Source organism: Canis lupus, chromosome X (genome assembly GCF_003254725.2).
Source record: "Canis lupus dingo isolate Sandy chromosome X, ASM325472v2, whole genome shotgun sequence".
In the NCBI taxonomy this organism is placed as follows: domain Eukaryota; kingdom Metazoa; phylum Chordata; class Mammalia; order Carnivora; family Canidae; genus Canis; species Canis lupus.
Window position 1 is genome coordinate 91,601,402 of NC_064281.1, and position 25,876 is coordinate 91,627,277.

At 45.0% G+C, this 25,876-nt stretch overlaps 1 protein-coding gene across 7 annotated transcripts in view; it reads right to left on the bottom strand.

Moving 5' to 3' along the window:
• Positions 1-1,763: 1,763 nt before the first annotated feature.
• KIAA1210 (KIAA1210 ortholog) overlaps positions 1,764-25,876 on the bottom strand; it is a 58,667-nt gene continuing 34,554 nt past the window's right edge. For 3 of the 7 annotated variants that reach the window (XM_035712080.2, XM_035712078.2, XM_049107884.1), the window contains 7 exons: positions 25,425-25,580; positions 16,674-16,877; positions 13,919-14,027; positions 7,943-12,919; positions 6,729-6,919; positions 5,444-5,552; positions 1,764-3,743 (listed from right to left, as the gene is read on the bottom strand). In XM_035712080.2, coding sequence (XP_035567973.1) covers positions 3,571-3,743; positions 5,444-5,552; positions 6,729-6,919; positions 7,943-12,919; positions 13,919-14,027; positions 16,674-16,877; positions 25,425-25,580 — 5,919 coding nt within the window. In that variant the 3' untranslated portion in view covers positions 1,764-3,570. The remainder of the gene's footprint in view (positions 3,744-5,443; positions 5,553-6,728; positions 6,920-7,942; positions 12,920-13,918; positions 14,028-16,673; positions 16,878-25,424; positions 25,581-25,876) is intronic. The other 4 variants (XM_035712082.2, XM_035712081.2, XM_025431501.3 and 1 more) reach the window with 4 other exon arrangements.

Sequence of the window (25,876 nt, forward strand, 5' to 3'; positions counted from 1 at the left end):
TGAGTCTGGCTTCTTTCACTTGGCATCATGTTTTTGAGATGCATCCATGTTGTAACAGGTATCCGTACTTCATTCCTTTTTATGACTGAATAATATCTTAGTGTGTGTATGCACCACAATTTGTTTATCCTTCTGCTCGTAGACATTTACTTTGTCTCTGCCATCTGGCTGTGGTGAATAGTCTCGCTATGAACATGCCTGTTTGAGGATTTGTGCATTATTTATACATGTGTGTGGATCCCTCCTCCCCCCTTCCCTCACCCCCCAGGATGGTGAACTTCTGAATGATTGGGACTATAAAAGGTTTGATCTTTTTTCCCCCTAAACCTTAGGCACTGAGTTTTTCAGTTAGTAGATACTCCACACTCAGGCCTCTTAAAGTGAAGTAAACCAAACACTTTGACGATCCTTTTTTTTTTCTTTATCACTAGTGTTGATGTTTTACAATGTATTATATGCTCCTTAAGGCTCCACCCATGTGGTGACACAGAGGCACGGACGCCTGGTTATCATCACCTAAACTGAAAGGCCAGGTCAACAGAGAGTTTTCCGTACAGTGCGATTTGAGGGCCTTCAAACTGGTTCTGGTTGGTGTGTGTTGATGCTGTGCTCGTTGTACTATACTAGTGTTTTCAGACCCAAGCAAGAGGGACCCACGTCCTGAGCTCCATGCTACAGAGGCCCCGCTTTGGTCCTCTTCCATCCACCCCCTCCCTACAGGACTAGGATCCCAGCTCACGAGAAGGAGGGGTGTGCCCCTGCTAGCCTGTGCCCCTGGTACGTGGCGCCCCAGAATAGTCCCAAGCCTGTGGCCAGGGCCTGCGTGCTCCTCTTGGTGCTGTCCTCGGCAGGGCTGGCTGCACTGTGGGGGGGGGGGGGTGTGCTCCCAGGCCTAAGGGGGAGGGGGTTTTGTGCCTGAAACAGGGAACAGGGCTGGTCTAGGACACGGGGTGAGGGGGCAGCTCTTCCTACACCATCGGGGCAGGACATAGAAGAGTCTGAGAATTCTAAATCCTTTCAGGTCATTATGAACATACACTTGTCGTGGAAGGAGATAAACCATTCAATAAAACATGCTGATCTAGACATTTCAAAAATATACATATATGGTATGTGGATCCCCAAATGAACTCTTTTTCTGACCCCTCCAAGTTTTACAAATGTTACGGCCAGTCCAGGTTAAGTATCTGGTCTATTAGCCCTTGCCCCTCTTCACTCCATGTTACACTTTATTACCTGGGCATAGTGAGGCCCCTGGCTTCTGAAAATATTTGTTCTTTTTAAATTTTTTATTTATTTATTCATGAGAGACACAGAGAGGGAGAGGCAGAGGGAGAAGCAGGCTCCATGCAGGGAGCCCGATGTGGGACTCCATCCCAGGTCTCCAGGATCAGGCCCTGGGCTTAAGGTGGCACTAAACTGCTGAGCCACCTGAGTTGCCCAAAAATACTTGTTCTAACAGCCAATCTTGCTTCTAGTCCCTAGTCCAGGCTGGAGGACAGCCATCAACCATTCAGCTCCCTCTACTCCCCACTGGTTCCTTTCTTTGCTCGCCAGGTGTTTATACACAAAACCTCTCTTTAATACCACTTCCCTCTACAAATATCCACCTGGGGGGGCCATCAGCATGGTCAGGGCACATTTGTCCTCTGCACAGTCTCATAGGAACATCTTGCTTCTCTGACAACCCTCAGGTCTGAGTTATCAATATCTTAGTCAACTTCCCTCCCCACATGACAAAGTGACAAAGACAGACTATGGAACAAGCTTTATTGACTTTATTTGCTTTGCAGATACATACTAAAAATCAAGAACGCTGAAGGAGGGTGAAAACTTGTTAGAATGCGCATTTAGGTGTTAAAAACTTAACTTCATAACTTAAAAACAGTTGTGTTAGCTGTGGAAAAGAAATTATTAATGAAGAGCTCTCAAAGTGAGAAAAAGCTAATGGGGGTCTACTCTGAGGGAAGGGGGTAGGGGAGGTGTTACAACTAATTATGGGGATCACCTGGGTAAAGGGCATCTACCTAAATCAACTGTTCACTGTGGAAGTACAAAGGAAATCAAATCCAATCAATCAAAAACCCAGCATTATTAGAACGGCAAAGATACAGTATCAGGAAAAAAATAGATGCTTTATAAAGAAAATGCAAAATCCAGCATATGATCGTACAAAGTCACGTTAAAGCATCCCCAGCAAAACCAAGCACCACGGGTTCAAATTAGCTCTGGCACCTCACTGCCTCAGTGAATCTGTTTGCAGGAGGCAGCACCCCACTCAGAATTTAAAGGCACAGTTAGTTGTCTCGGCTTACATTTCTGTTTTAGCAAAGTGGCCCTGTAGTGACAGAAGCAGACACAGTGAAAGGTAGAGCAAGACGCTTCTGGGTCTCCTAAGGAAATGAGCTAGGTATGTCCGGGCACCCAAAGGAAGCCTCCGTTGGTGTTTGGTGTGTTTGCAGGATGAATTAGAAGGAAAGGACTTGCGAGAGTGGTTCATGGGGGACGGGGTAGCCGGGGAGGTGGGGTGGGGACCTGTCTAGCCTAGTAACTTGTGTGAGGTGTGTAGCTCCAGGAATGAGGGCAGGGAGAAGCTAGGCTGATTTGAGCACCTAAGGCTTCTAGTTTGCAGAAAGTTAATTGTTCTATGGCTTTGGGGTTGTGGTCTTGCTTTGGGTTGAAATCTTTTGAAACAGAGGCTGCTGAGGGAACAGACAAGAAACTGGGCATGTGGAGGTTCCCTGTTAAAGCTGCTAAAAAAGTTAAAGCTTGTTAAAAAAAAAAAAAAAACAAGATATATATGCCATTCCAGTACATTTCTCAGCACCTAGAGAGTCACAGTGGCATTGGGGCAAGAGATCAAGCACTGATGAATTAGCCATCTAGGGGAGCCCTATAATCCCTGGGAAATGTTCAGCCTCGTAGGGAGGTGCTTACTGCTGCCAGGCTGGTGGTGCAGGGCATGCTCAGAGAGGGCTTTCTATAAGAGGCATTGGGGGGCTCCAGGGATACCAAGGTGGTGTCTCAAAAGGCAATGGCTAATCAGGGGACTAGCTGTGTGAAACTTTTCTTGAAGACCCAGAATTTTTACTTCCACCACCTCTTCTCAGGGTCTTCTGTGAAGCTTGAAGCAGCAACCAAAGAACTGAAGCATTTAACCAGGCTCATAAAACCTAAAAGCCAATCCTTGGGCCAAATCATTTGGCCATTTCCATTCAAATTAATTTATTTGATCAAGGGAAATGACCAACCCCTCTTTGTTACTCCCACAAAACGTTTTTGCTTTCTCTCTTCTAAAATTCATTCATTGTCCAAAGTTAAAGATTTCCCAGTTCTATAGCTGTGCATTTTCCAGTTTTTATAGAGGAGATGCTAGGTTGTCAAATGTTGGCAGTGACTGTACTAAAAGTTAGGCATTCATGGCATTTGTTACATTCAAATAATTGTTAGCTTTAGTTGAAGGGTCTTTTGGTTAATAAAAAGTGGTTATGGTAAATAAATCACTACATGGCATTAATGAAGCTATTGGCAACGATCATTTGAAATGCTGAAGCTCCGCCCAGGAGCTATTTATTGCATGATTTCTGCTATATGGCTCCAAGCTTTGGCTTTCTTCTTGGCCAGGGAGAACCAAACTGGCTCATCTGGCTGTGCTGGCTCTTGGAGCACAGCTGGGAGAGTTGAAGATCGCCTGGTTTCTTTTTCCACTGCAGGCACTTGAACTATCTTCGGATCTTCAAATCCTATGAGAACCACAGAAGTAAGAAGCTCCAGAGACACTCGGGTATGTTAATGGGATATAGTAGAATTTTTCCTCCTTTCCGGTTTCCTCTGGCTTCCAAAAGTCAGTGCATGTGCACTGCTATGGGTGGTGTGTCGAAGGGATAAAATCTACATGGCTGTGGCCATGAGGGCCTGGGCATGGGAAGGCCTGAGAGAAAATACCTAGAGCTGGAACGGCCAAAGTTTGGGTGGTTATTATTAGATTATCTTACATTTTTGAATTGAGACCATAGAGGAAACAGACAATATGTTACCTATTCAGTTTTTTACATTTCAAATCAGGTAATGTTATTTTTGTTTGGCTGATCCATGTCACAGGAAATGACTAATGACTTGGTAGATCTACCCAGTAAAAGTCTGTGCTAAAGAACACCATACCACCTACTCTGACCAAGCAGACAACCGCCCCATCCCCCAGTTCTACTCCTTACTTCATCCTGCTTTATGGCTGACTGACTCAGTGGCTTAGACTCAACCAGTGTGCAGGCTACACATTAGAATCACCTAGGGCTCTCTCTCTCTCTCTCTCTTTTTTAAGCAACCAGACTTTTATTTGGTCAATTAGAATTGCAATTTTGGAAGACACAGATTTGGGTAGAAGCCTGACTGGTGTTATATAGCTAGAGCTTTTTAAAAAAATACCAATGACTAGGTGCACCTGGGTGGCTCATTTGGTTGAGCATCTGACTCTTAATTTCAGCTCAGGTCCTGATCTCAGGGTTGTGGGATCGAGCCCTGAATCAGACTCCATGAGCCTCCTTAAGATTCTCCCTCTCTCCCTCTTCCCCTCCCCTCCATCTCTAAAATAAATGAACAAATCTTTAAAAAATATATAAATGAATAAAAGTGCCAATGCCCACACTATTTCCTGAACTACTGGAATTAGCAATGGAGCTAACTAAAAAGCTCACCAGGCAATTCTAGCACAATTAAGAACCACTTGACAGGAGTACAGTGCCCATGAGATTATTAATAACTATCAGCAGGTCAGGTGTTACTATTTCATGGCCAGACAATGGCTTCCTAAATTCCTAGTCTAATTTCTTCATGAAGGGGACTAAGGGAGAGGACAAAGATGATTCAATACATATCCATTCTCCCCTCCCCCTGCTCCAATGGAAAAGAAAATCCCTCTGGGACACAACTCTACTATTGAGACCATGTTCTATTCTATCCCAGTCCAGTGTTTGCTGGACTTGGAGAAACAAGACTTTTAAATAGTTAAAGGAAACAATTGGACACCACTGGGCCTTTACAGTGGATTACTTTAAAGTGTCACTGGGGCTGTAGCAGGTAAGAAAGTACTGCTTTGCTGTAAACTGGAAAGTAGCTTGGTGCTTTCCTCTTGAATCTCAGCCACAGGACCATTCTACCGAGTGATCACAGCTCTGTGCCTATATCAGCTTCCTCCATGCAGCAGAAGACTAGGAGACCCTCTGAAAGTTACATACCGGACTCAGAGTAGTCCTAACAATTAGATTTTCCTGAAACAAGCTAATATCTGTACCTAATGGAAGAGCCATGGGAATCATGAGGCCGATTTGAGGTGTGGGAGGGGTAGGGAAAGACATGTTGTCTGAGATTGAAATTGCTAAAGTTGCCCAATATGCTGCTAGGGCTCCTTCTTTGGGGGGGGGGGTGGCGGGGGAGGTGTTTTTACCTGCTTTGATGGACTTGATGGACAGCTTCTTCTGTGCCATCTTCTCCTGTTTATTGACAACAGAAGTAAAAATCTTTCTGGGTTGGTTTTCATTTGCAAGGCCAGCTCCCTTTAATATAAAAATGAAAACAAAAAGTTTGTTAAGTCCCAAGGTGGAAAAGAGCGAATTACTTATTCAGAATACCACAGAGTGCAAGTGCTGTTCCCTGGCTATTATGAGTTCAACATTAGTCAAAAGGAAAGAAAGAGAAAGACAAGGAAGGAAATAGCACTGTGAGGACCTTGGCTTAGAATTTAGGTTCACAAAACCTTAGCTAGGTCCAAGTTTACCACGTTTGAGATCTGGAAGGAAAGGTTGTCTAATCACACAAATAGCATAAATGGGCTAACAATTATTTAACTTGAGAACAATCCTTTCCCTAGCATGTTGCCAACACTTAACAACGAGCCAACATGTACTCCTTGCACTAGAAAGGGATGTAGCTACAAGTCTCTTCAGAATTGTACAGTTTTTAAGCTTTTCAAATGAACCTCTCCACAACTGGTCTAAATTAATGAGTTTATATACACTAGTGCATATCTCTTCATATGTACATGTGATGTTTTCTTAGGTCAGTGTTCTGTCATTTTGACAAGAAGGGTTCTCATCCCAGTACCTCCAAAGACATCACAAATGGGACAATGAAAGCAAAACATCATCCCGTCATCTTTGGTACACATGTGGGAACATTAGTCTAGATCATCACGTAACTTTGCTTCTAACCTGCAGGGAGGTGCCACACCAAACCAAACCAATATGTAAAGCCCCAAATATCAAACATTACCTTTATAAGGTCAATCATTATGTATGATATAGAAAGGTGCCCAGAAATGAAATGTCAAATGAAAAATAGTACATATATTTTGATTCCATTTATACTGTCTTGAATGCATACATATATTCACAGGCATAAAATGCCTGTAAGGATAGTTACTCAACTCTCACCTCAGTGGTAACCTTGGGGGTTTTTTCCCCCGTAACTTATTCCTCACTGTTCAATCAATTTCATGGAATCCTGCTCTAGAATATTTAGGACAGGATTTTATTTACAGAACCTTCTCATACTCATTACATTTCACAAACTCTTTCAGAGCAAAAGTAGGGCACATTATTGTATGTGTACCAGGCAAGACTCTTCCCCCGAAGTGCACCCCCCGCTCCACCGCCTTGATTAATGTACCCAAAGTGTACACTGCACACTTGACAAAATTCCAGGTACAAGCTTAGTCAACCAACTCTAGTAACCTTTTGGAGTGATTTGTAGGGAGGTTCTACCCCTCTAGGCTCTTTGGCCTCAGCCCTGGCTCCAGCTTTGTTCTTGGTTTTTGCCTCTTTCTTAGGAACATAGACCTGGGAACTCTTCTGCCTCTGCTTTACCATGGTTATCCAAGCTGGCTCGAAGGTGCCATAATCTGCCTGTCGACCAGGAGCCTTTCCTGAGAAAGGAAAGACAGGAGTTAGTACTGAAGTGGGGCAGACAGGGTCTTGAGCCAGGTGGGGGCCTAACCCGCAATCATGTACCAGATGGGGTCCTTGTTAATTGCCAGATGAAAAGAAATAGAGATCATATAGAAAAGGGCCCCCTTCTTTTATGCCATCCTCATAACCTGGCTAGGCAGGAGCTACTTGTGTAGATAAGAGGCTGTACCTCAAAGTTTGCATACTGTCCTCTTACTGGTCCCATTCCCTCCCTTGTCCATCCCTCTTCCTATCCCCAAATCAGGGTAGGACCATGGTTTCCAGGTGGGCTGGGGAAACTCTCAGGAGGCCAGAAGCTCAGGCTGTTGATGTCATTCCTCTAACTCCAAGGAACATCCTATAGTATTTGGTATTTCATGGTCTCTCATGTGAGTGTGGGGCTACAGGGGCGTGGCTGTAGGCATGAAGGCCAGGTGATGGTCAGCGTGAAGGCACAAAGGCTTTGAGGGAGATTAGTCCCCAAAAGATCACCTCACTCTGGATTCATAGACATTTTAGGTGCGTGAAGAAGCTATGGAAGTATAAACATTTATAGTAAAGTAAGATTTCAAGCTGAGAGGCTGAACATAGTGCTCTACTAATGAGTTGGCTTTTAAAAACCACATGCTGGTGTGGGGGCAGCATACTATGTGTAAAGGTGTTTTGAGAAAAGTATAAAATTCCATCTAAATGAAAGGTGCACAGAGGGTTGGGGGAGAAGGAATAGGGAGATAGTAATGTGTCCATCGCAGAATGTGGATGGATGTCCATGGCGGATCTCCTTGGGAGAGGGAAGACTCAAAATTTAACCATCTCCAAATCCATTAATTGAGAATGGGGCACCATCCTGTTCATAATATCCACAATCCAGCCCTATCAAAGCAACAACTAGCAGGCAAGTCTAGAAGAGACTCTACTCCCACCCATGCATTCAAGACTTTGATTTCTAGCTCTTTCCTCCACTTGGTACCTATGTGCCCTCTGGCAAGAGAAAGTCTCACCTGGGACCTTGTAAGCAGGTTGCTTCTTGATGAAGCATTCAGATTTGGGCCTGCTCTGTTGCTTTTCTGCAACTTCAAATGGGTAGGTGAGGTACTGTGCGGTGCCCAGGAGCCCCTGGGAAGCACTTCTGATTCGCTGTTCTTTACCTGCCGAAGATGAAACTGGGCCCAAGAAGAATGAAGAAAGCTTGGTAAGATCATCTTGTTTCTCCCTCTTGTACTTCTTCAAGGAAGGGACCTTTCTCAGGCGAACTCCAAAAAGGTTTTCCACACTAGCCCTAGTGGTGGACACATTTGGATGGCTGTTATTTTGATTGCTGCCCTCAAGACCCTCCTCCTTAGAGACAGTGCCCCCCAAAGTGGGCACCTGCTTGGCAGGAGCAGTAGTGAACTTCACTGGTTTGGTAGCAAAGGTCAGGATATTCTTGATGGGGTCTTCAGAGCCTTGTTTATGTTTCTTGGCTTTGTTTGGAGAAGCTGGGCCTTTTGGTTGTGACCAGCTGTCAGAACCGCCCTCAGAGATGGTTCCCTCAGTGGAGGCGGCCCACACTGGACCTGAACGACCCTGTGGCTGATATTCAGGGCCTGCAAAAGCCTGACGAGGGTGTCTGGGAGGCTGAGGCTCCTCAGACCTGCTCCGCTTTACAGGTACACTCACTGGGCCTGTTGAGAAAAGCTGTGGCTGTAATTTGGCCCCCTCTTTGGCTTGGGGAGGGCCTCTGAAAGGCAGCTGCCCTTGAGAACTCTTCCGTTCTTCATGAGAGCTCTGAGAGACAGAAAAGGAGATCCCTTGCTGGTACTCCAGCTTTCCCAGTGCCTGGGAAAGGTGTCCGGGGGGCAGCTGATCCTTGGAACGGCCCCACTTCAGGGGGGCACTCTCTGGATGTGAGAGAACTTCTTTTGGGCCTTCAGGCTTCCCAGAGGGCTGTATAGGGTGTGGTGGCATAGGCAGTAGCTTCGAAGAAGTGCCTCCCTTGGTACTGGCATTCTCCAGCTCTGAGAAAGCTTGGTACTGGACTTTTGACCTCAGCAGAGGTTTGGAAGGTTGATTTGCAGGTGGAGGATTCCTAGGGCTTCTCCCCTCAGCAGTGGGCCTCTCTGAAAAGACCTGTTCTGCCATAAACTTCACAAATGACTGGGAAGGCTGCCTGGACACTGAAGCTTTCTTAGACTTGCCTCCTTCAGCAGCAGTGATCTCTAGACGTGAGGACAGCTCCTGAACCTTAGACCTCCCCAAGGGCTGGGGAGCTTGTTTGGAAGGCACTGACTTCCCTGAAATGGCTACCTGGACAGCATTCTCAAAAGTTGATGACATTTGCTGGACTTTGTATCTGGTGGGAGGCTGGGAAGGCTGCCTGGAAGGCCCTCTCTCTGTAGAAGCAACCCCCTCAATGGCAGCGCTTTTCAGAGCTGCAGGAGCCAGCTGCTTGCCCAGCGGTTTGGTCAGGGGCTGAGAAGACATTCTGGGAGGGGGCTGCTCAGTAGAACTGCTCCTCTGGGCCACAGAGCCCTCTGGAGCTGCCGAGGCTGGTTGCTTGCCCACTGGTTTGGTCTCAGGCTGAGAAGACACTCTGGGAGGGGGCTGCTCAGTAGAACCACTCCTCTGGGCCATGGAGCCTTCTGGAGCTGCCCAGGACGGCTGCTGCTTGCACACTGATTTGGTCAGAGACTGAGAAGACATTCTTGGAGGGAGCTGCTCCATAGAACTGCCCTTCTGGGCCACGGAACCCTCTGGAACTGCCCAGGATGGTTGCTGCTTGCTCACTGATTTGGTCAGGGACTGAGAAGACATTCTTGGAGGGAGCTGCTCCATAGAACCGCCCTTCTGGGCCACAAAGCTCTCTGGAATTGCCCAGGACACCTGCTGCTTGCTCACTGATTTGGTCAGGGTCTGAGAAGACATTCTGGAAGAGAGCTGCTCCATAGAACCCTCTGGAATTGCCCAGGACACCTGCTGCTTGCTCACTGATTTGGTCAGGGTCTGAGAAGACATTCTGGAAGAGAGCTGCTCCATAGAACCCTCTGGAATTGCCCAGGACACCTGCTGCTTGCTCACTGATTTGGTCAGGGTCTGAGAAGACATTCTTGGAGGGAGCTGCTCCATAGAACTGCCCTTCTGGGCCACAGAGCTCTCTGGAACTGCCCAGGACACCTGCTGCTTGCTCACTGATTTGGTCAGGGTCTGAGAAGACATTCTGGAAGGGAGCTGCTCCATAGAACCGCCCTTCTGGGCCACGGAACCCTCTGGAATTGCCCAGGACACCTGCTGCTTGCTCACTGATTTGGTCAGGGACTGAGAAGACATTCTTGGAGGGAGCTGCTCCATAGAACCGCCCTTCTGGGCCGTGGAGCCCTCTGGAACTGCCCAGGACGGCTGCTTGACTTTTGCGCTCCCTGGGGTCAGGGAAGCGCCTCTGGGAGGCTTTGGCTCCACCGGAGAGCTCCGTTCTCGGGCCGCAAGGCTCCTGGATTCCCGGGAGGCGGCTCGGGCCGCCGCCCGCCTCTTCCGGGTCTGAGAAGGCCTCCTGGGAGGCAGTGGCTCCAGAGAAATGCCCCACTCCAGAGCGGCGCTCTCCAGACTCGCAGAGCTCTGCTGCTCGAATGGGGAGCTCTGCCAGGACTGCAAGACGCTCCTGGGAGACGCCGGCCCCGCGGGTTGGTTGCACGCGGCAGAAGCGCCCGCCGTGTCCAGAGGAGGGAGCTGTGGCTGGAGTTTTGGCCTCACCGAGGGCTGGGCCGGGAACCCGGACGGCAGCTCCACAGACGCGCCCTCCTCGGCGGCGTTGTCTGACTCTTGCTGGGCTTCAGGATTCGGCAAGGACGGAGGAGCAGAATGTTCGGGGAGCGGTGGCTCCACTGCAATGACCTTCTCGGTGGCGGCACCCTCCAGGCCGGAGAACACGTCCGGTTCCACCTTGGGGTGCACCAAGGGCTGCACAAGCACTTGCAGAGGCTGGGGCTCAGCAAAGGGCACGGCGCTTCCCGCGCTCGCGGGGACCTGCCCCTGGACCAGAAGCGGCGCCGGGCGCTGGGAAGCATGTCTGGGCAGCGGCAGCGGCTCCACCACGACGTTCTCTTCGACCGGGGCGCTCGGCACGCTCAAGAACACTTGTTCCTCGACGGCTGGTCTCGCCAAGGCCCGGAACGGACCTCTGGGAGGCACCACCTCCACGGAGACGCTCCCCTCCACGACTGGGCGCTCGGGCCTCTCGGGGACGGCTTGCTCGGGTTTCAGCGGGGGCTGAGAAGGCTGTTTCGGGGGCAGCAGCTCCGCGGCCCTGCCCCCTACGGCAGTCGCCATTTCTGGACCTTTGGCGACTGGTTGCTCGATCCTGGGCTGCCCGGTGGGCCTAGAGGAGACTCTGGGGGGCAGCGGCTCCAGAGAAATGCTGCAGTCCTCAGCCGGGTTCTCGCGGCCCCCGGGGGCCTGATGCTCGGCCTGGGGGTGCAGCCAGGACGGGACAACCTTCCCGGCCGGCGCCGGCTCCACCAGGCTGCTCCTCTCCGACGACACTTGCTGCTGAAGCTTGGGCCTCGAAAAGGACTGAGCGAGCCCCTCCACGGAAACGCCCCAGTCCTCGGGGGCGCTCTTTGAACCCGAGGGGATCTCCAGTACGTCTGTGGGCTTCCCGGGGGCCTGGGCAGGGGGCCTGGGGCGCACATCTTCCTCCGAGGTGCTCCAGTCGTCAGCGCTGCTGTACTTCGCGCCGTAGCTGTTGGATTCGGCGGAGGAGGCCCAGCCTTCCGCCTCCCCCAAGGCCCGGGACGCGCATCTGGGAGTCAGCTCCCCCTCTGAAGCCCTCGGGTCCCCGGAGCTTTTGGAGACTGAGAAGACTTGTAGGTAATCTTCAGGCATCCCCAAGGACTGCAAGGGGTGCCTGAGGGCCAGGTGCCGCCCCGAGTCGCGCTCGCCCTCTGAGGGACTGGCCGAATCCGAGGATGCTTCCTGAACTTTGGGCATTGTCAGGATCAGGGAAGAATACCGCGGAGCCAGCGGCTGCTCCGGCCTGCTCAGTTCCACAGCCGAACTTTCCGACTCTGTGAAGAATTTCTGGTCATCATCTCTGGGCTTCGCCAAAGCCTGGAACGAACGGCCGCGAAGCAGCTGCAGCTCAGACCCGCTGGCCTCCTCTGAGGAGCTCTCTGAAGCCGAGGACCGCTCCTCAGCCTCGAGGTCCGCCAAGACCCAGGAGAGGCTTCTGGGAGGCAGCCTCTCTGCAGACACGGCCCCCTCGGCCTGAGTGCTCGTGGGACCCGAGATGCTGGCTGTAACGGCCCGCAGAATGCTTCCGGGAGACTTTTCTCTGCAGACCGCTGGAACATCTTGAACTGACTCCATTTTAAATTTGATGGCTTGCAAATCAAAGCTGAAAGCTTCCTCCCTTTCTGACTGGATATGAGAAGGATCCATAAACACTTGAGCCTCCATTGCAACTGAGAAGATGACATCTTCTTGGGTTGTGGACAGAGAAGCTCTGGCTGCTGGCTTCTCGGCTTCAGGGCATGGCGATGGATCGCTGACCGTGGACTCTGCCGAGTCTTCCGGGGTGGCTGGTGAGGCCAAGACTTTTCTGACTTTCAAATCGACACCGGCACCTCTCTTTCTGGTGGCATCTTTACCTGAAAGAAGCTCCTGAGGAGTAGGACTTTCTGCCTGTGGAGTCGTGGGCTGCTCCAGAACTTGCTGCTCCAAAGACAGGTTCCAGAGAAGATGATCTCTGGCACTCTGATTGGCAGGTGGGGATCCCGCCCTATCACTGCGGAGCCCTCGACTGGATTGTTTGAAGCTTCTTCCTCTGGGCACACACTCACTAGTTCCTGAAGCACTCGAACCTTTCTTTGCACCTCGTCTTCCATGTGCCGCTGACAATGGGTAGCTCTGACTCCCAGCAGCATCTGCACTTGCGGCCTGATCTACTGTCTTCTTATCGTAAGTTTCAGTTTTCTTGCTCTGTTCCAGGCCTGAGACACCTGTACCTAAGAAAAATAAGGAAAGGAAAAATATACATGCCTTTCACTTCCTAAAATTTGAACATTCTGCCCTGGCCCAGCGGGTACCTATTCACTACTGAATTCCTCCTTACAGAGAAGCAGCCATTCCGAAGAAAGTGAGTGACCTGGTCACTATTAGCCTCTGCAGTTGGAAATTATTTTTGAAGATCTTTTTTTAATTTTTTATTTATTTATTCATGACAGACACACACAGAGAGAGAGAGAGAGAGAGAGAGAGAGAGAGGCAGAGACACAGGCAGGTGTGTGAGCAGGCTCCATGCAGGGAGCCTGATGTGGGACTCCATCCCAAATCTCCAGGATCACGCCCTGGGCCGAAGGCAGACACTAAACCGCTGAGCCACCTGGAAATTTTTAAATCAAACTGAAATCTCAGTTTTATGAACTGATTACAAGGTCAGCTCATCAACAGCAAATCAGTAGTTGGATCCACCTTTACCTGTGAGACACATTGCAAGTCAATTCCCCATTATCCAGTGATTATATGGAAAACCAAAGTAACTGCCCCCACAAACACAGAATTGGTCCTAGCCTCTGTGTGTAAAAGGGACAACTATTAAAAATAAGTAAGAGAAAAATATTTAAAAGAAAGAAAATTTGATTTTCATTTCATTTTCTTCTGTGTGTGTGTGTTCAAGACAGTTTTGTGGTTTTGTTAGTTTTCATGGATTAAACAAGCTGATAAACAAGCAAGCGCAAAATACCTCTCTGGTTAGAAATTCACTTAGATAGGATAGAGATCCAGGTAGAATCTTTTACCTTAATCCCATGCAAGTGGTAATGGTATTAGTCAGGCAGTATAGATGGAGAAACCTGGACCACTTTGATATGCATCTTAAGTTGAAAGCTCTCTGAGGACCAGGGGCAGACAGCAGCCTGGGTAAATCTTATATAGCTCCTGTCAAAAAGCACTGTGCAATTAAATTCATAATACACATTTCTGAATGAGTGTGCGGCTGTGCCAACCTGGATTGTCTTTTTTCGGCTTCTTTCGGTCAGCTTCTTTTGGTTTGGTTGTACTCTTCTCTTCTTCAGAAACCAGTAGAAGCATTGACTCCTCTTGCTTTGGTTTTGCCTGAAAGAGGGAAAGAAAGAGCTTCAGACTGAAGTGCTTCCCACTCACCCCTCCATGGTTGCCAAAGAAAATAACATTAGGAAAAAAGTTCTTGATATCCAAATAGCTCTGCTGGGAGCATAACAATAACCATAGAAATTATTTCCAATGGCATTAATTCCCTGGTGATCATTTCACCTACTATATGTGATCATTTTACCTATTGGAAGTGATTCACCTAGATTGGAAGTTTCTGGTCTCTAAGTGATATGCTGCAGAGAACCCTCTGTGACACCCCGGAAACTGCTGAACCACACTACAAGGCCATCAATCCAAAAGTGGGGTTGTTGGGCCTGATGGCAATCATATTCTTGGCAACATTGGAATTCCCAAATTGGCTTCAGCAGATTTGGGAGCCAAACTCAAATCCCATTTGGCTTCTTTTCAGGGAATTTAATGAAAGCATGAATTAAGCCTTTCCAGCTCAAAAGAAGAAAGAGAATCTGGGTTTTGCTGGGAAAGTAGAGGGAAAATAATGAAGGGTTCAACCCTTATGCTGAAAGAGTTGAAATTGATTTCATATAAACAAGGCTTGCAGATGATTACAGTGCAGCTTTGGAAATGTCAGAGTAGCACTGCACTGAACGGCTACCAGAGTTTGCCTCATGTGAGCCTTTCTGCCATGCATCTAAAAGCAAATGTCCTACTCTTTACGCTACTACTCAGGGTGCCTGTGCAAACATACTCAGCTCAAAGTAATTTACTTTTGCATGAATGAGGTTGAGATAGGCCTGGGTTCGAATATCGGCTCCAGTATTTACTCACTGTGTGAGCCTCGCCAGGTTGTTCTCTAAATCTCTATGCCCACATCTATGTCTAAATCTCTATGCCCACCTCCATAAATTAGGGGTGAGGGGGAACCTAAGAAACTCCAAAGCAAGGAGCAAGTGGCAGCAGCCTCTGTGTCCAACATGATCCTGGACCCTTTCATATTCATCCATGTGTCAGGGAGAGTCACATGGAAGAAGATGTCCTGACCTTCTTAGAAAGTGATGCCCAGGCCTTTTCTTAATTAGGCTATGCTGAAGGAAGAGAGTCAGAGGCCCATACATCCTTTCCCTGAGCCAACATTCCCCATCTCCCAGGTTTGTGGTGAGACGTCCAGGTGATAATGCATGTATAGTGTTTAGTGCATAGTAATTGGTCACCTTCTGCTTGACAACCAACCAAGGAGATACTCTCAGGGCCACCAGAGGGCCCCCCAGACCTGCTGTCCCTGACTGTTCTTCAATTCATATTTTGTTCTCTTTCTTTTTTTAAAAAAAAATTATTTATTTTTAGAGAGAGAGCATACAAGTTGGGGGAGGGACTGAGGGAGAGGGAGAGAATCCCAAACAGACTTCCTGCTGAACTGGGAGCCTGACGCGGGGCTCAATCCCACAACCCCAAGATCTGACTTGAGCTGAAATCAAGAGTCAGATGCTTAATGAACTAAGCCACCTAATTTCTAAAGTTAAATTGAGGTGTCTAAGCTTGATGCACTGTGGGGTGAAAAGAGTACAGGGCTGGAGGTCAACACTGGGTTCTGGCCCTAGCTCTACTACCATCTGGGTGTGTGACCTTAGGCAACTATTTGTACTTTAATGTCCTCCCCTGTAAAATGCTTATAACTACAAAATCTTTTAGTGTCTTCCAGTTCCAATTTACAACCCTTTACTTATACCCCAGAGTCACTGAAGAATTGAGTGTTTGACCAAAGTGAATCTTCCAGCTAACTGACACATCTTTTTAAACACCAACATCTTTTAGCAAATTAAAATTTACAACACCAATATCTTTTACCTTTTAGTAAAAATCTTTTCCAAAGGCACTATTTCCCTATCTTCTTAAACAGATATCAAACACAGATAAACTTTTCTTGATGACTTGGATAAATAAGGAACATGATCGATTACACTGGACTATGATATGGTGTGGCCCTGAGAGATTTAGATTTACTGAGGTGGGCATGGTTCTTGATCCCTCTACTAAATGGCCCCAGATCATTCCTGCCATCTTTCTCTGCTATCAACTGTCACTTCTCCTTGTTGTCAGATCTCTGAGTCTCGTGGCCATGTTTTTAACATAATTGGCTTGCCTAAATGTATTTTTGCCTGCTAGAAAATCATGTGACACAACTTTGGGACATCTATGTGACAATGAGATTTCTAGGGGCATTAATAGCTGAATTCTGAATGCTTGGAGTTGCTGGAAGCCTTGCCTCCAAATGAGTTGAATGGGGCTGCAATTTGTAACTCATGGGTCTTACCTGATTAATAATTTCCTGATCTGGGCCATGGTTGAATGTCCTCTACAAAGAGGGCTGAATGAATTCCCAGACGCTAAGCCAATAAGCAATTCCTGGGGTTTAAGCCACTGTTTCTGCTTTCTTCAGTCCATTTTATGTAAATACCACATGGGTAGTACATCCTACCCACTAGATACAAGTTTGCTCACCTCTGGCGGGGTGAGGGGTTGTCAAACTTGGGATAGTGCCCTTGACTTTACCATCCTTACTTAGGGCATGGATCCCCTAAACCATACCACTCCCCAAGAAGCAGTTTGTGAAGGTTGGAACTCCTCTTTCACTATATGGGAGTTTGTTCTTAGGCCTCTTGAAGGACTTACACTGGTTTGAGGGTTCTTCTTTTTCTTTTGTTTCCGGGGGTTTAAAGCCATCTTGTGTCGAGCAGCTGAAGAATCCAAACAGCCCTTGGTGGTGGCCGGGGTGTTGAAACTCATGGGCAGGTGAGTGCTGCCAGGAGAGGCAATCATGGCAAACGTGGTCAACGACTGTGAGCGGATCGGTCCAGGTGAGGGCTCAAAGGAGCTCTGGAGAGAGGGGGAGAAAAGGAATGAGTCATCTCCCTATGCTGCCACTGGTCTCAAAAGCTGGAAACTTCTCTGGCTGAAGAATTCCTAAAGAAAAAAATCCTTCTGGTCAATAGACTCCTTAGAGGCAAGGCGCACACTTCTGCTGGGTCCCTTGTAGGTGAAAACAAGAAAGGGGAAATGAATTCAGGTTGCTCCCCTGCTTAAAAAGGATTCAGGAGCTCCCTTTTGCCCTCAGGACAGGAACTCAACCATTTAATGGAGTTCACAAGGTCAAAGGATTTGTGTTTTCCCTTGTCCTATACCCCTTTAATTAACAGGAGGGGCTGATTGGGGTGAGAGGCACAGTCTGTGTCAGGAAAACCCATCAGGGCTGTGGGGTTTCTCCATAGGAGGGCTGGGTAGAGGGGAGAAAATCAGGTTCAAAGAGGGCTTGTCTGTAAGCTGCATTTGCAGAAACAGCACACTACCTTTATTTAAATTTACTGTTCAAGGGCGCCAGGCTGATGGGAGGACCTGAGTACCCCCACCCCCAATGAGGTGAGGATGGAGCCTGTCACCTTGTCCTCATTATGGCTGGCTTCTACCTCTCTGAACTATCTGGTCCCTGGGGCTCCCAGTTGAGTTCCTCCTAGGAGCCTCAAACTACTCTCCTCTAGGCTTCTTGACATAGCATTTTCTACACCTCAAAAACACACCCCAGAGCACCTCCCACTCCTGAGAAGCTCCCAATATTTGCGTCAGGAGAGCCCCTTGGAAGGCCAGGTGATAAGCCATCTCTCTCCTGCACACCAATGGAAAGTGATACAATTGAGCAGGTGGACACAATCTTCATTTCTGTTTACTCACTAGCTCTTTCCAAACTAGCTTTACATAGCACTAGGGTCCCCTTTGGTATTTGCAGCTCTCACATCTCTTCATATTCCACCCACCCCCCACTACTTTATGTTGGTTCAGTGATAACCTTAGCTACTATCTTGGTTCCAAATATGGTTCTTTTATGGCCAGAGATTCCAATGCCTGGGGTGTAACACAGTGCTAACGGGTCAGGCCAATGATAGATCCAGGTCACTGTTCTGTTTTTTATTCTAGGAAAAGGGGAAGGAATGGAATGCTAGTTATCTTTTGTGGGGTCAGTCACACAGAATTAAAAGTGGTTCCGGAGGCCTTTTCTAACTTGTTCATGCAACTCTCATCCATGAATTTATAGAACACCTCTTCTGGGTACTATATATTTGCTTGTGTGATCTGGTGGAGTTGTTAATTTAACATTCAGTGTACAGAGTAAGGTCTCTTGTTTTGTTGTTCTGAAATGTGTTCATACTTCAGGGCAATCTTATAGTTCCGGTATTTGGGGACTACATGATAAGGTCCATACTCCCACTAACCTCACATAATCTATCTCCCTGTTACCTCTGTGACTATGCCTCCCATCACTTTCTGTTCCAGACATACTGCTGGTTTGCTGAACTTCAAACATTCCATGTGTGCTCCTCCCTAAGGGCATGCTCTTCCTTCTGCTGGGCATGCTCTTCCCCCATGTACATGTGGCTGCCTCTCTCACTTCCTTCAAGTCCCAATACAAAAGCCACCTTCTCGGTGACATCTTCCCTGGCTAACCTATTTAAAATTGTATCCCTCCACCCTGACACTTCATCATCCCCTTCCTATGTTGTTTTTCTTTTCTCCTTGGCACTTTTATCACTAACATACTGTATATTTTGCTTATGTATCTTATTTATTGTCCACATCTCCCACTACACATATAAACTCCATGAAGAAGAGTTTTCATTTGTTTTATTCATGACAGTATCCCTAACCCCTAGTACTGTGCTTGGTACATAGTAGTTGCTCAATAAACGTTTGCTGAACTGGCAAATTGATTATGCTAAATGTTTCCGCCAGATGTTTCCTTTCTGAGAAATTGCTTGGAGAAAGCCCCTCTGTTCTCTGTATCATTTTAGTTACTCTTTCTGAGACCTCACTAGTTCCACCTGAAGGTAAATGGAAAAGTCAAGGAGGTCTATGGATCCAGAAGCCCTAAAGGAACACCATGTAACTGGCTTTTCATGAAAACTAACTTATGATGCCTAGACAGCAAGTAAATGCACATTTAATTTAAAATTTTTTTTTCAATTTCTTTGGCATCCTAAACCTTATGGTGTAAGCACTATAGACAAAAGCACTGTTTAGTGAGACTCTATAGCATAACAACGAAATCCGGCTCAGCAAAATTCTGGCAACTTGTAGATTGAGTGTGTGCAGGTGAGAGCTTAGCTGTTCCCAGCAATAGCTTAAACCAAGAGTCCATCAAACTTAAAAATAGCCACTAGTCTCGCCATGCCTGATTGGCTCTCATTAAGAAATCTCTAGGTATTAGACCTAAACACAGACCCATAGCTATCTTCGAAACTGGGCTAAAAATAAGAGAGCAGAGCCATCAAGCATTATCCTCACCTGACTATGGCACTCAAGTTCAAGCATGTGATTCAAAATAGCCCTAAGGGAATCTCTGTTGTTGAGTTTAGAGTATGTCATCTGGCTATAGAGTATGTGTATATTTTACAACTTCCCTTAAACTCATAAGTGAATTAAATAAACAGTTAATAAAATCAATGATTCAAATAGACCCTCTGGAACTCTGGGCAGTGAAAATATGGTCTAGGATCTCCCAACTCCCAGCATCAGAGTCACCTGTAGTGAATACTGAAAAAAATACATTTCAAAAGATATAGCAAGACCTGATGAATAAGACTATCATGGGAGGGGCCTTATAATAGGCTTAACAGGCTCTCCAAGTGAGTTTTCCGAGTTGTGAATCACTCCTAACTCTGGTGTGACAGAAGGCTCTCATTTTCAAACAGAAGCACAGCAAAATCAGGGGCGTCTGAGTGGTTCAGTGGTTGAGCATCTGCCTTTGGCTCAAGTCATGATCCCAGGGTCCTGGGATCGAGTCCTGCATTGGGCTCCCCACAGGGAGCCTACTTCACCCTCTGTATATGCTTCTGCCTCTCTCTGTGTGTCTCTCATGAATCAATAAATAAAATCTTAAAAAAAAGAAACTAGAAATCAATAACAGAGGGAAAGCTGGGAAATTTGCAAATAGGTGGAAATTAAACAACACAGCCTTAAGCAACCAATAAATCAAAGAAGAAACCAAAAGGAAAGTTACAAAATACTTTGTCGTGAATAAAACCTAAACCACAACATGAAATAATTTATGTGATACAGTAACAGCAGTCCCTGGAAATTCACAGATATACATGCCTATGTTAACAAAGAAGAAAGATCACAAATCAATAACCTAACTCCCCACCGTGAGGAACTAGAAGAAGAGAAGACTAAACCCAAAGCTAGCAAAAGGAAGGAAACGGTAAAGATTAAGGTGGAGATAACAAAAAAGAGAATAGAGAAACCATAGAGGAAATCAATGAAACCAAAAATGGGTTCTTTGAAAAGTAAAACAAAATGGACAAATCTTTAGCGAGATTTACTAAGGCAAAAGGAAGGAAGATACAAATTACTAAAATCAGAAGTGAAAGAGGACAATCACTACTGACCTTAAAAAAAAAAAAACAAAAAGAACGATAGGACAATACTATACATAAATGTATGTCAACAAATTAGATGACCTAGATGAAAGGGATACATTCTTAGATACACCCAAATTACCAAAATTGACCCAAGAAGAAAAATAAAATCTGAATTGACTTGTAACAAGTAGAGATTGAATCAGTAATCAAAATTTCCCAACGACAACAAAGACCAGGACCAGATGGCCTCACTGATGAATTCTACCACACTTTTAAGGAATAATTAAAACCAATCCTTACATATTTCAAAGACAAAGAAGAGGGAACACTTCCTTATTCTGCAAGGCCAGCATTGTCATGATTCCAAAGCCAGATAAAGGTATCATGAGAAAAGAACACTAGAGACCAATATCCCTCATAAAAACACATGCAAAAGTGCTAGCAAACCAAATCCAACAGCATATTAAGGCTATTGTATAGCATGACCAGTTGGGATTTACCCCAGGATTGCAAGGAGGTTTGCATATGAAAATCATCCGATGTAATACACTGTATTAATAAAATGAAGAAAAGGTAGCATGATCACCCCAATTGATGCAGAAAAGCATATGACAAAATCCAAGACCAATACCTATTCATGCTAAAAACACCTAACAAAATATGGGTGGAAAGTATATATGAAAAAATCTATAGCTAACATCATAATCGATGGTGAAGGACTTAAATTCTTCCCCCTAAGATCAGGAATAAGACAAGGATGTTCACTCTTGCCACTTTTATTCAACATTCTACTGGAAGTTCTAGCCAATTAAGCAAGGAAAAGAAACAAAAACATGCAAATTGGAAAGGAAGAGGTGAAACCAAATCTATTTACAAATGACTTGATCTTATGTATAGGAAATTATATACTAATAGGAAATTATATACTATATTATATATATTATAGATAGATAGATAGATATAGTCAATACAATTATAATGAATAGTCAGGTGAGGGGTTTCTTTTTTTTTTTAGGTGAGGGGTTTCAAAGAGAAATGCAAACTTTAAAAAAGCAACCAAACAGAAATTCCTAAAATTGAAAATTACAGTGTTTGGGGAAAAAAATTCCCAGATAGATTTTACGTTCTTCATAAAAGCAGAAGAAAATACCAAGAGAATTTATACAGAGAAGTCAATAAAAAAGGTATAATATGAAAAAAAAGAAATTAAAAAATTAACAAAAAATAAAATTCTAAAGAATCTCCATAAATCTACAAGAGCTAATAAATGAATTAATCAAAATTAAAAGATACAGGATCAACACACAGAAATTAGTTGAACTTCTATACATTGGGCATGAATAACCTAAAAAGGTAATTAAGAAAACACTTCCATTCACAATGGCATCAAAAAGAAATAAAAAGTTAGAAATAAGCTTAACCAAAGAAATGCAAGATTTGTACACTATAAACTATAAAACATCCTGAAAGAAATTAAAGACCTAAATAAATGGACAGACATCCCATTCATGAATTGGAAGGCTTAATGTTAAGATGGTGATCAACTCCCCAAAGTGATCTAAAAATTCAAAGCAATCCCTATCACAATCCCAATGTGCTTTTTAAAAAATATTTTTAAAGATTTTATTTACTTATTTGACAGAGTGAGAGAGTACACAAGCTGAGAGACGGACAGAAAAAGGAGAGGGAGAAGCAGACTCCCTACTGAGCTCCCCATGGAGCCTGACGTGGGGCTCGATCCCAGAACCCTGAGATCAGGTGACCTTCCCGATGTGCTTTTTAGAAGATATAGAAAAACTTATTGGGATCCCTGGGTGGCGCAGCGGTTTAGCGCCTGCCTTTGGCCCAGGGCGCGATCCCGGGATCGAATCCCACGTCAGGCTCCCAGTGCATGGAGCCTGCTTCTCCCTCTGCCTGTGTCTCTGCCTCTCTCTCTCTCTCTGTGACTATCATAAATAAATAAAAATAAAAAAAAGAAAAACTTATTGTAAAATTGATATGGAATTGCAAGGGACCCCAAAAAGCCTAAATGATCTTAAAGGGGAAAAAAGGAACAAAATAGGAAGATTCCCACTTCCTGATTTTGAACCTTACTACAAAACTAGATAAATCAAGACAGTGTAGTACTAGCATAAGGACAGACATAGAGATCAATGGAATAGAATTGGAAGTCCAGAAATAAATCCATTCATCTGTGGTTAACTGATTTGCAACAAGCATGCCAAGAACATTAAATGGAAGAAATAAGTCTTTTCAACAAATGGTGCTGTGACAACTGGATAGCCACATGCAAAAAATGAAGTTAGATCCTATCTCATACCATATATAGAAAAGAACTTGAAATGGATCAAAGACCTAAATATAAGAGCTAAAACTCTTAGAAGAAAACACAGGGGTAAATCTTCATGATCTAAGATGGGCAGTGGTTTCTTTGACATGACAGCAAAAGTACAAGTACTAAAAGAAAAAATATCAATAAACTGGACTTCATCAAAATTAAATTAAAAATTTTTTAATGTTATTCTTTTGAGAGAGTTAAAAAAGACAACTCACAGAATGGGGGAAGTGTTTGCAAATCATATACCTGAAAAGGGTCTAGTATCCACAATATATAAAGAACTCTTAACAAGAGAAAACCCAAACACAATTTAAAAATGGGCAAAGGACTTGAATAGACATTTCTCCAAAGGAGATCTATAAATGGTCAATAAACACATTAAAAGATGCTTAACTAACATCATTAGCCACTAGGGAAATGCAAATCAAAACCACAATGAGATACCACTTCACAGCCACGAGAATAATTTTTTTTAAATTGGAAAATAACAAGTGTTGGCCAGCATTTGGAGATATCAGAAGACTTACACATCAGCAGGAGGGAATGTAAAGTGGTGTAGCTGCTGGGGAAAACAGTTTGGTGGTTCCTCAAAAAGTTAAATGTAGAATTACCATACGATCCAACAGTTCCACTCCTAGGTAGGCACACAAAAGATTTGAAAACAAGGGCAGCCCAGCTGGCTCAGCGGTTTAGCACCTGCCTTTGTCCCAGGGTGTGATCCTGGAGTCACAGGATCAAGTCCCACATTGGGCTCCCTGCATGGAACCTGCTTCTCCCTCTGCCTGTGTCTCTGCCTCTCTCTCTGTCTTTCAAGAATAAATGAATAAAATCTTAGGAAAAAAAAGATTTGAAAACAAGTGTTCCAACAAAAACTTGTATATGATTGTTCATAGCAGCACTATTCACAATAGTCGATAGGTAGATAGCACCCAAATGTCTATCAGTGGATGAATAGCTAAACATGGTAGATCCATACAATGGAGTGCAATTCAGCCACAAAAAGGATTGAAATACTACAACATGGATGAACCTCAGAAACATTGTACTCAGTGAAAGAAGCCATTTGCAAAAGGCCATATACTGTATGATTACATATATATAAAGTGTCCAGAATAGGCAAATCCAGAGACAGAAAGCAGATTGGTGTGGTTGCCAGGGGCTGAGAGGAGGGAGGAATGATGAGTGACTGCCTAATAAGTATGGGGCTTCTGTTTGGGGGAACCAAACCTATTCGGGAACTAGACAGTGGGGATGGTTGCATAGCATTGTGAAAGTACTTAATGCCACTGAATTGTATACTTTAACATGATAAATTTTGTTATGTATATTTTATCACAGTAGAAATGTTATGTAATTCAGTCTTCCTACCAATTCAGACTAATTGGTCTGATTTAGCATATTCTGCAGAACATACATACAGTCTAGATCCATAAATCAGTGAGCATCCTTATCCACCTAACACCTGCCTGTGCTTTAACTTTGTTCCTAACTTGACCGCTTTTTTTTGTTGTTGACACATCTAACTGAAGTCTGCTTCCCTCCATAGGATCTTCTAACATCAAAACAGTTTTGTGCTGACTGGCATATTATCATCATTATCAATTACCTTTCTGTTTACTTTTTAAGTCCCAAAGGTTAATTATTCTAAACTCCATTTCACTTTAAAAGTCCTTTTAAGAGCAGCCCCTGTGGCGCAGCGGTTTGGTGCCGCCTGCAGCCTGGGGTGTGATCCTGGAGACCTGGGATGGAGTCCCACATCAGGCTCCCTGCATGGAGCCTGCTTCTCCCTCTGTCTGTGTCTCTGCCTCTCTCTCTCTCTCTCTCTCTCTCCTTCTCTCTCTCTCTGTGTGTGTGTGTGTCTATGAATAAATAAATAAATCTTTAAAAAAATAAATATCTCCTAATTATTAAAAAAAAAAAAAGTCCTTTTAAGTTTGGGTTGCCTGGGTGGCTCAGGTGGTTGAGCATCTGACTCTTGGTTTCAGCTCAGGTCATGATCTCAGGGTCGTGGGATTGAGCCCAAGGTTGGGTCAGCACAAAGTTGGCTTGTCCCTCTTCCCCCCCTTCTGCCCCTCTGCTCTCTCTCCCAAATACATACATACATACATATACACATACATAAAATCTCTAAAATTCCTTTCAAGTTCAATAACAACCAATTAAATTAACCACACATTAGTTTGAGAATGGAGGTACTGATACAGGCACAATCTACTAATTTTCCAATTGTATTGGATATTATTGGTTGACAAACCTACCTGTATAAAATGCACATACATGCCCTCTCATGTGTCAAATGATTTTTCATATAGGTGTATATCTACTAAACAATACTACATGCCCTAACCTTTGAGATTTTGGCATTCACAAACATAGAGGATTTACTTCCATAAAAATCTCCCTTGTTTTCTTCCTAAAATAACTGAAAATATCTGCAAACTATTATTGTTTTCTATAATACCGTCTTCCCTTGCTTTCAAACAAAAGTGCTGATTATTCGGTTTGTAGAATTGGACAGAAAATGTAAATCACCATGCAAATCAAAAGTCAAAAATGGCCGTGGCTTCCTCAGATGCCCCCCTAGTGCTAAGCCACAGTAGAAGGAGTGCAAGAGATTATGCCTCTGACCTGTGCTCCCCAACAAAACCTACCAATTAGGATGGGGCTAACACTCACCTTCTTCAATGTCAAGATATTGTGTGGTAAAGCTTTCCTCCATGAGCTCTTAGGTGACTCTTCATCAACAGAGCTTACTTCAAAGTCATTAGAATTTGTGTCAGATTGGATTAGAGGTGGGCTGATGCTGGGTTGGCGTGGGCGCCGTGTTGGGATCTGTCAAGGACAGTATAAGGAAAAATTTAAAACTTGTGTGCTTTCCTCCAAATTATTGGTGTTTTCTTGTTGCTTAATGGATGGAGAGACTAAGAACCCAAAGTGAGAAAACAAGCCAAGAAAAGAATCTCCTACCTCCTTGTCTTCACTTCTTGTACCTATGCAAACCAGACCAATAGCCTTGGGTCATGCCCTGGATTGCTGCACACTTTTGCCAGTCCCCAAACAGAAACAGAAATTTTGAATTGCTTAATTGATCAAAATCAGAATTCTGGTGTTATCTCTCAACTAATGCT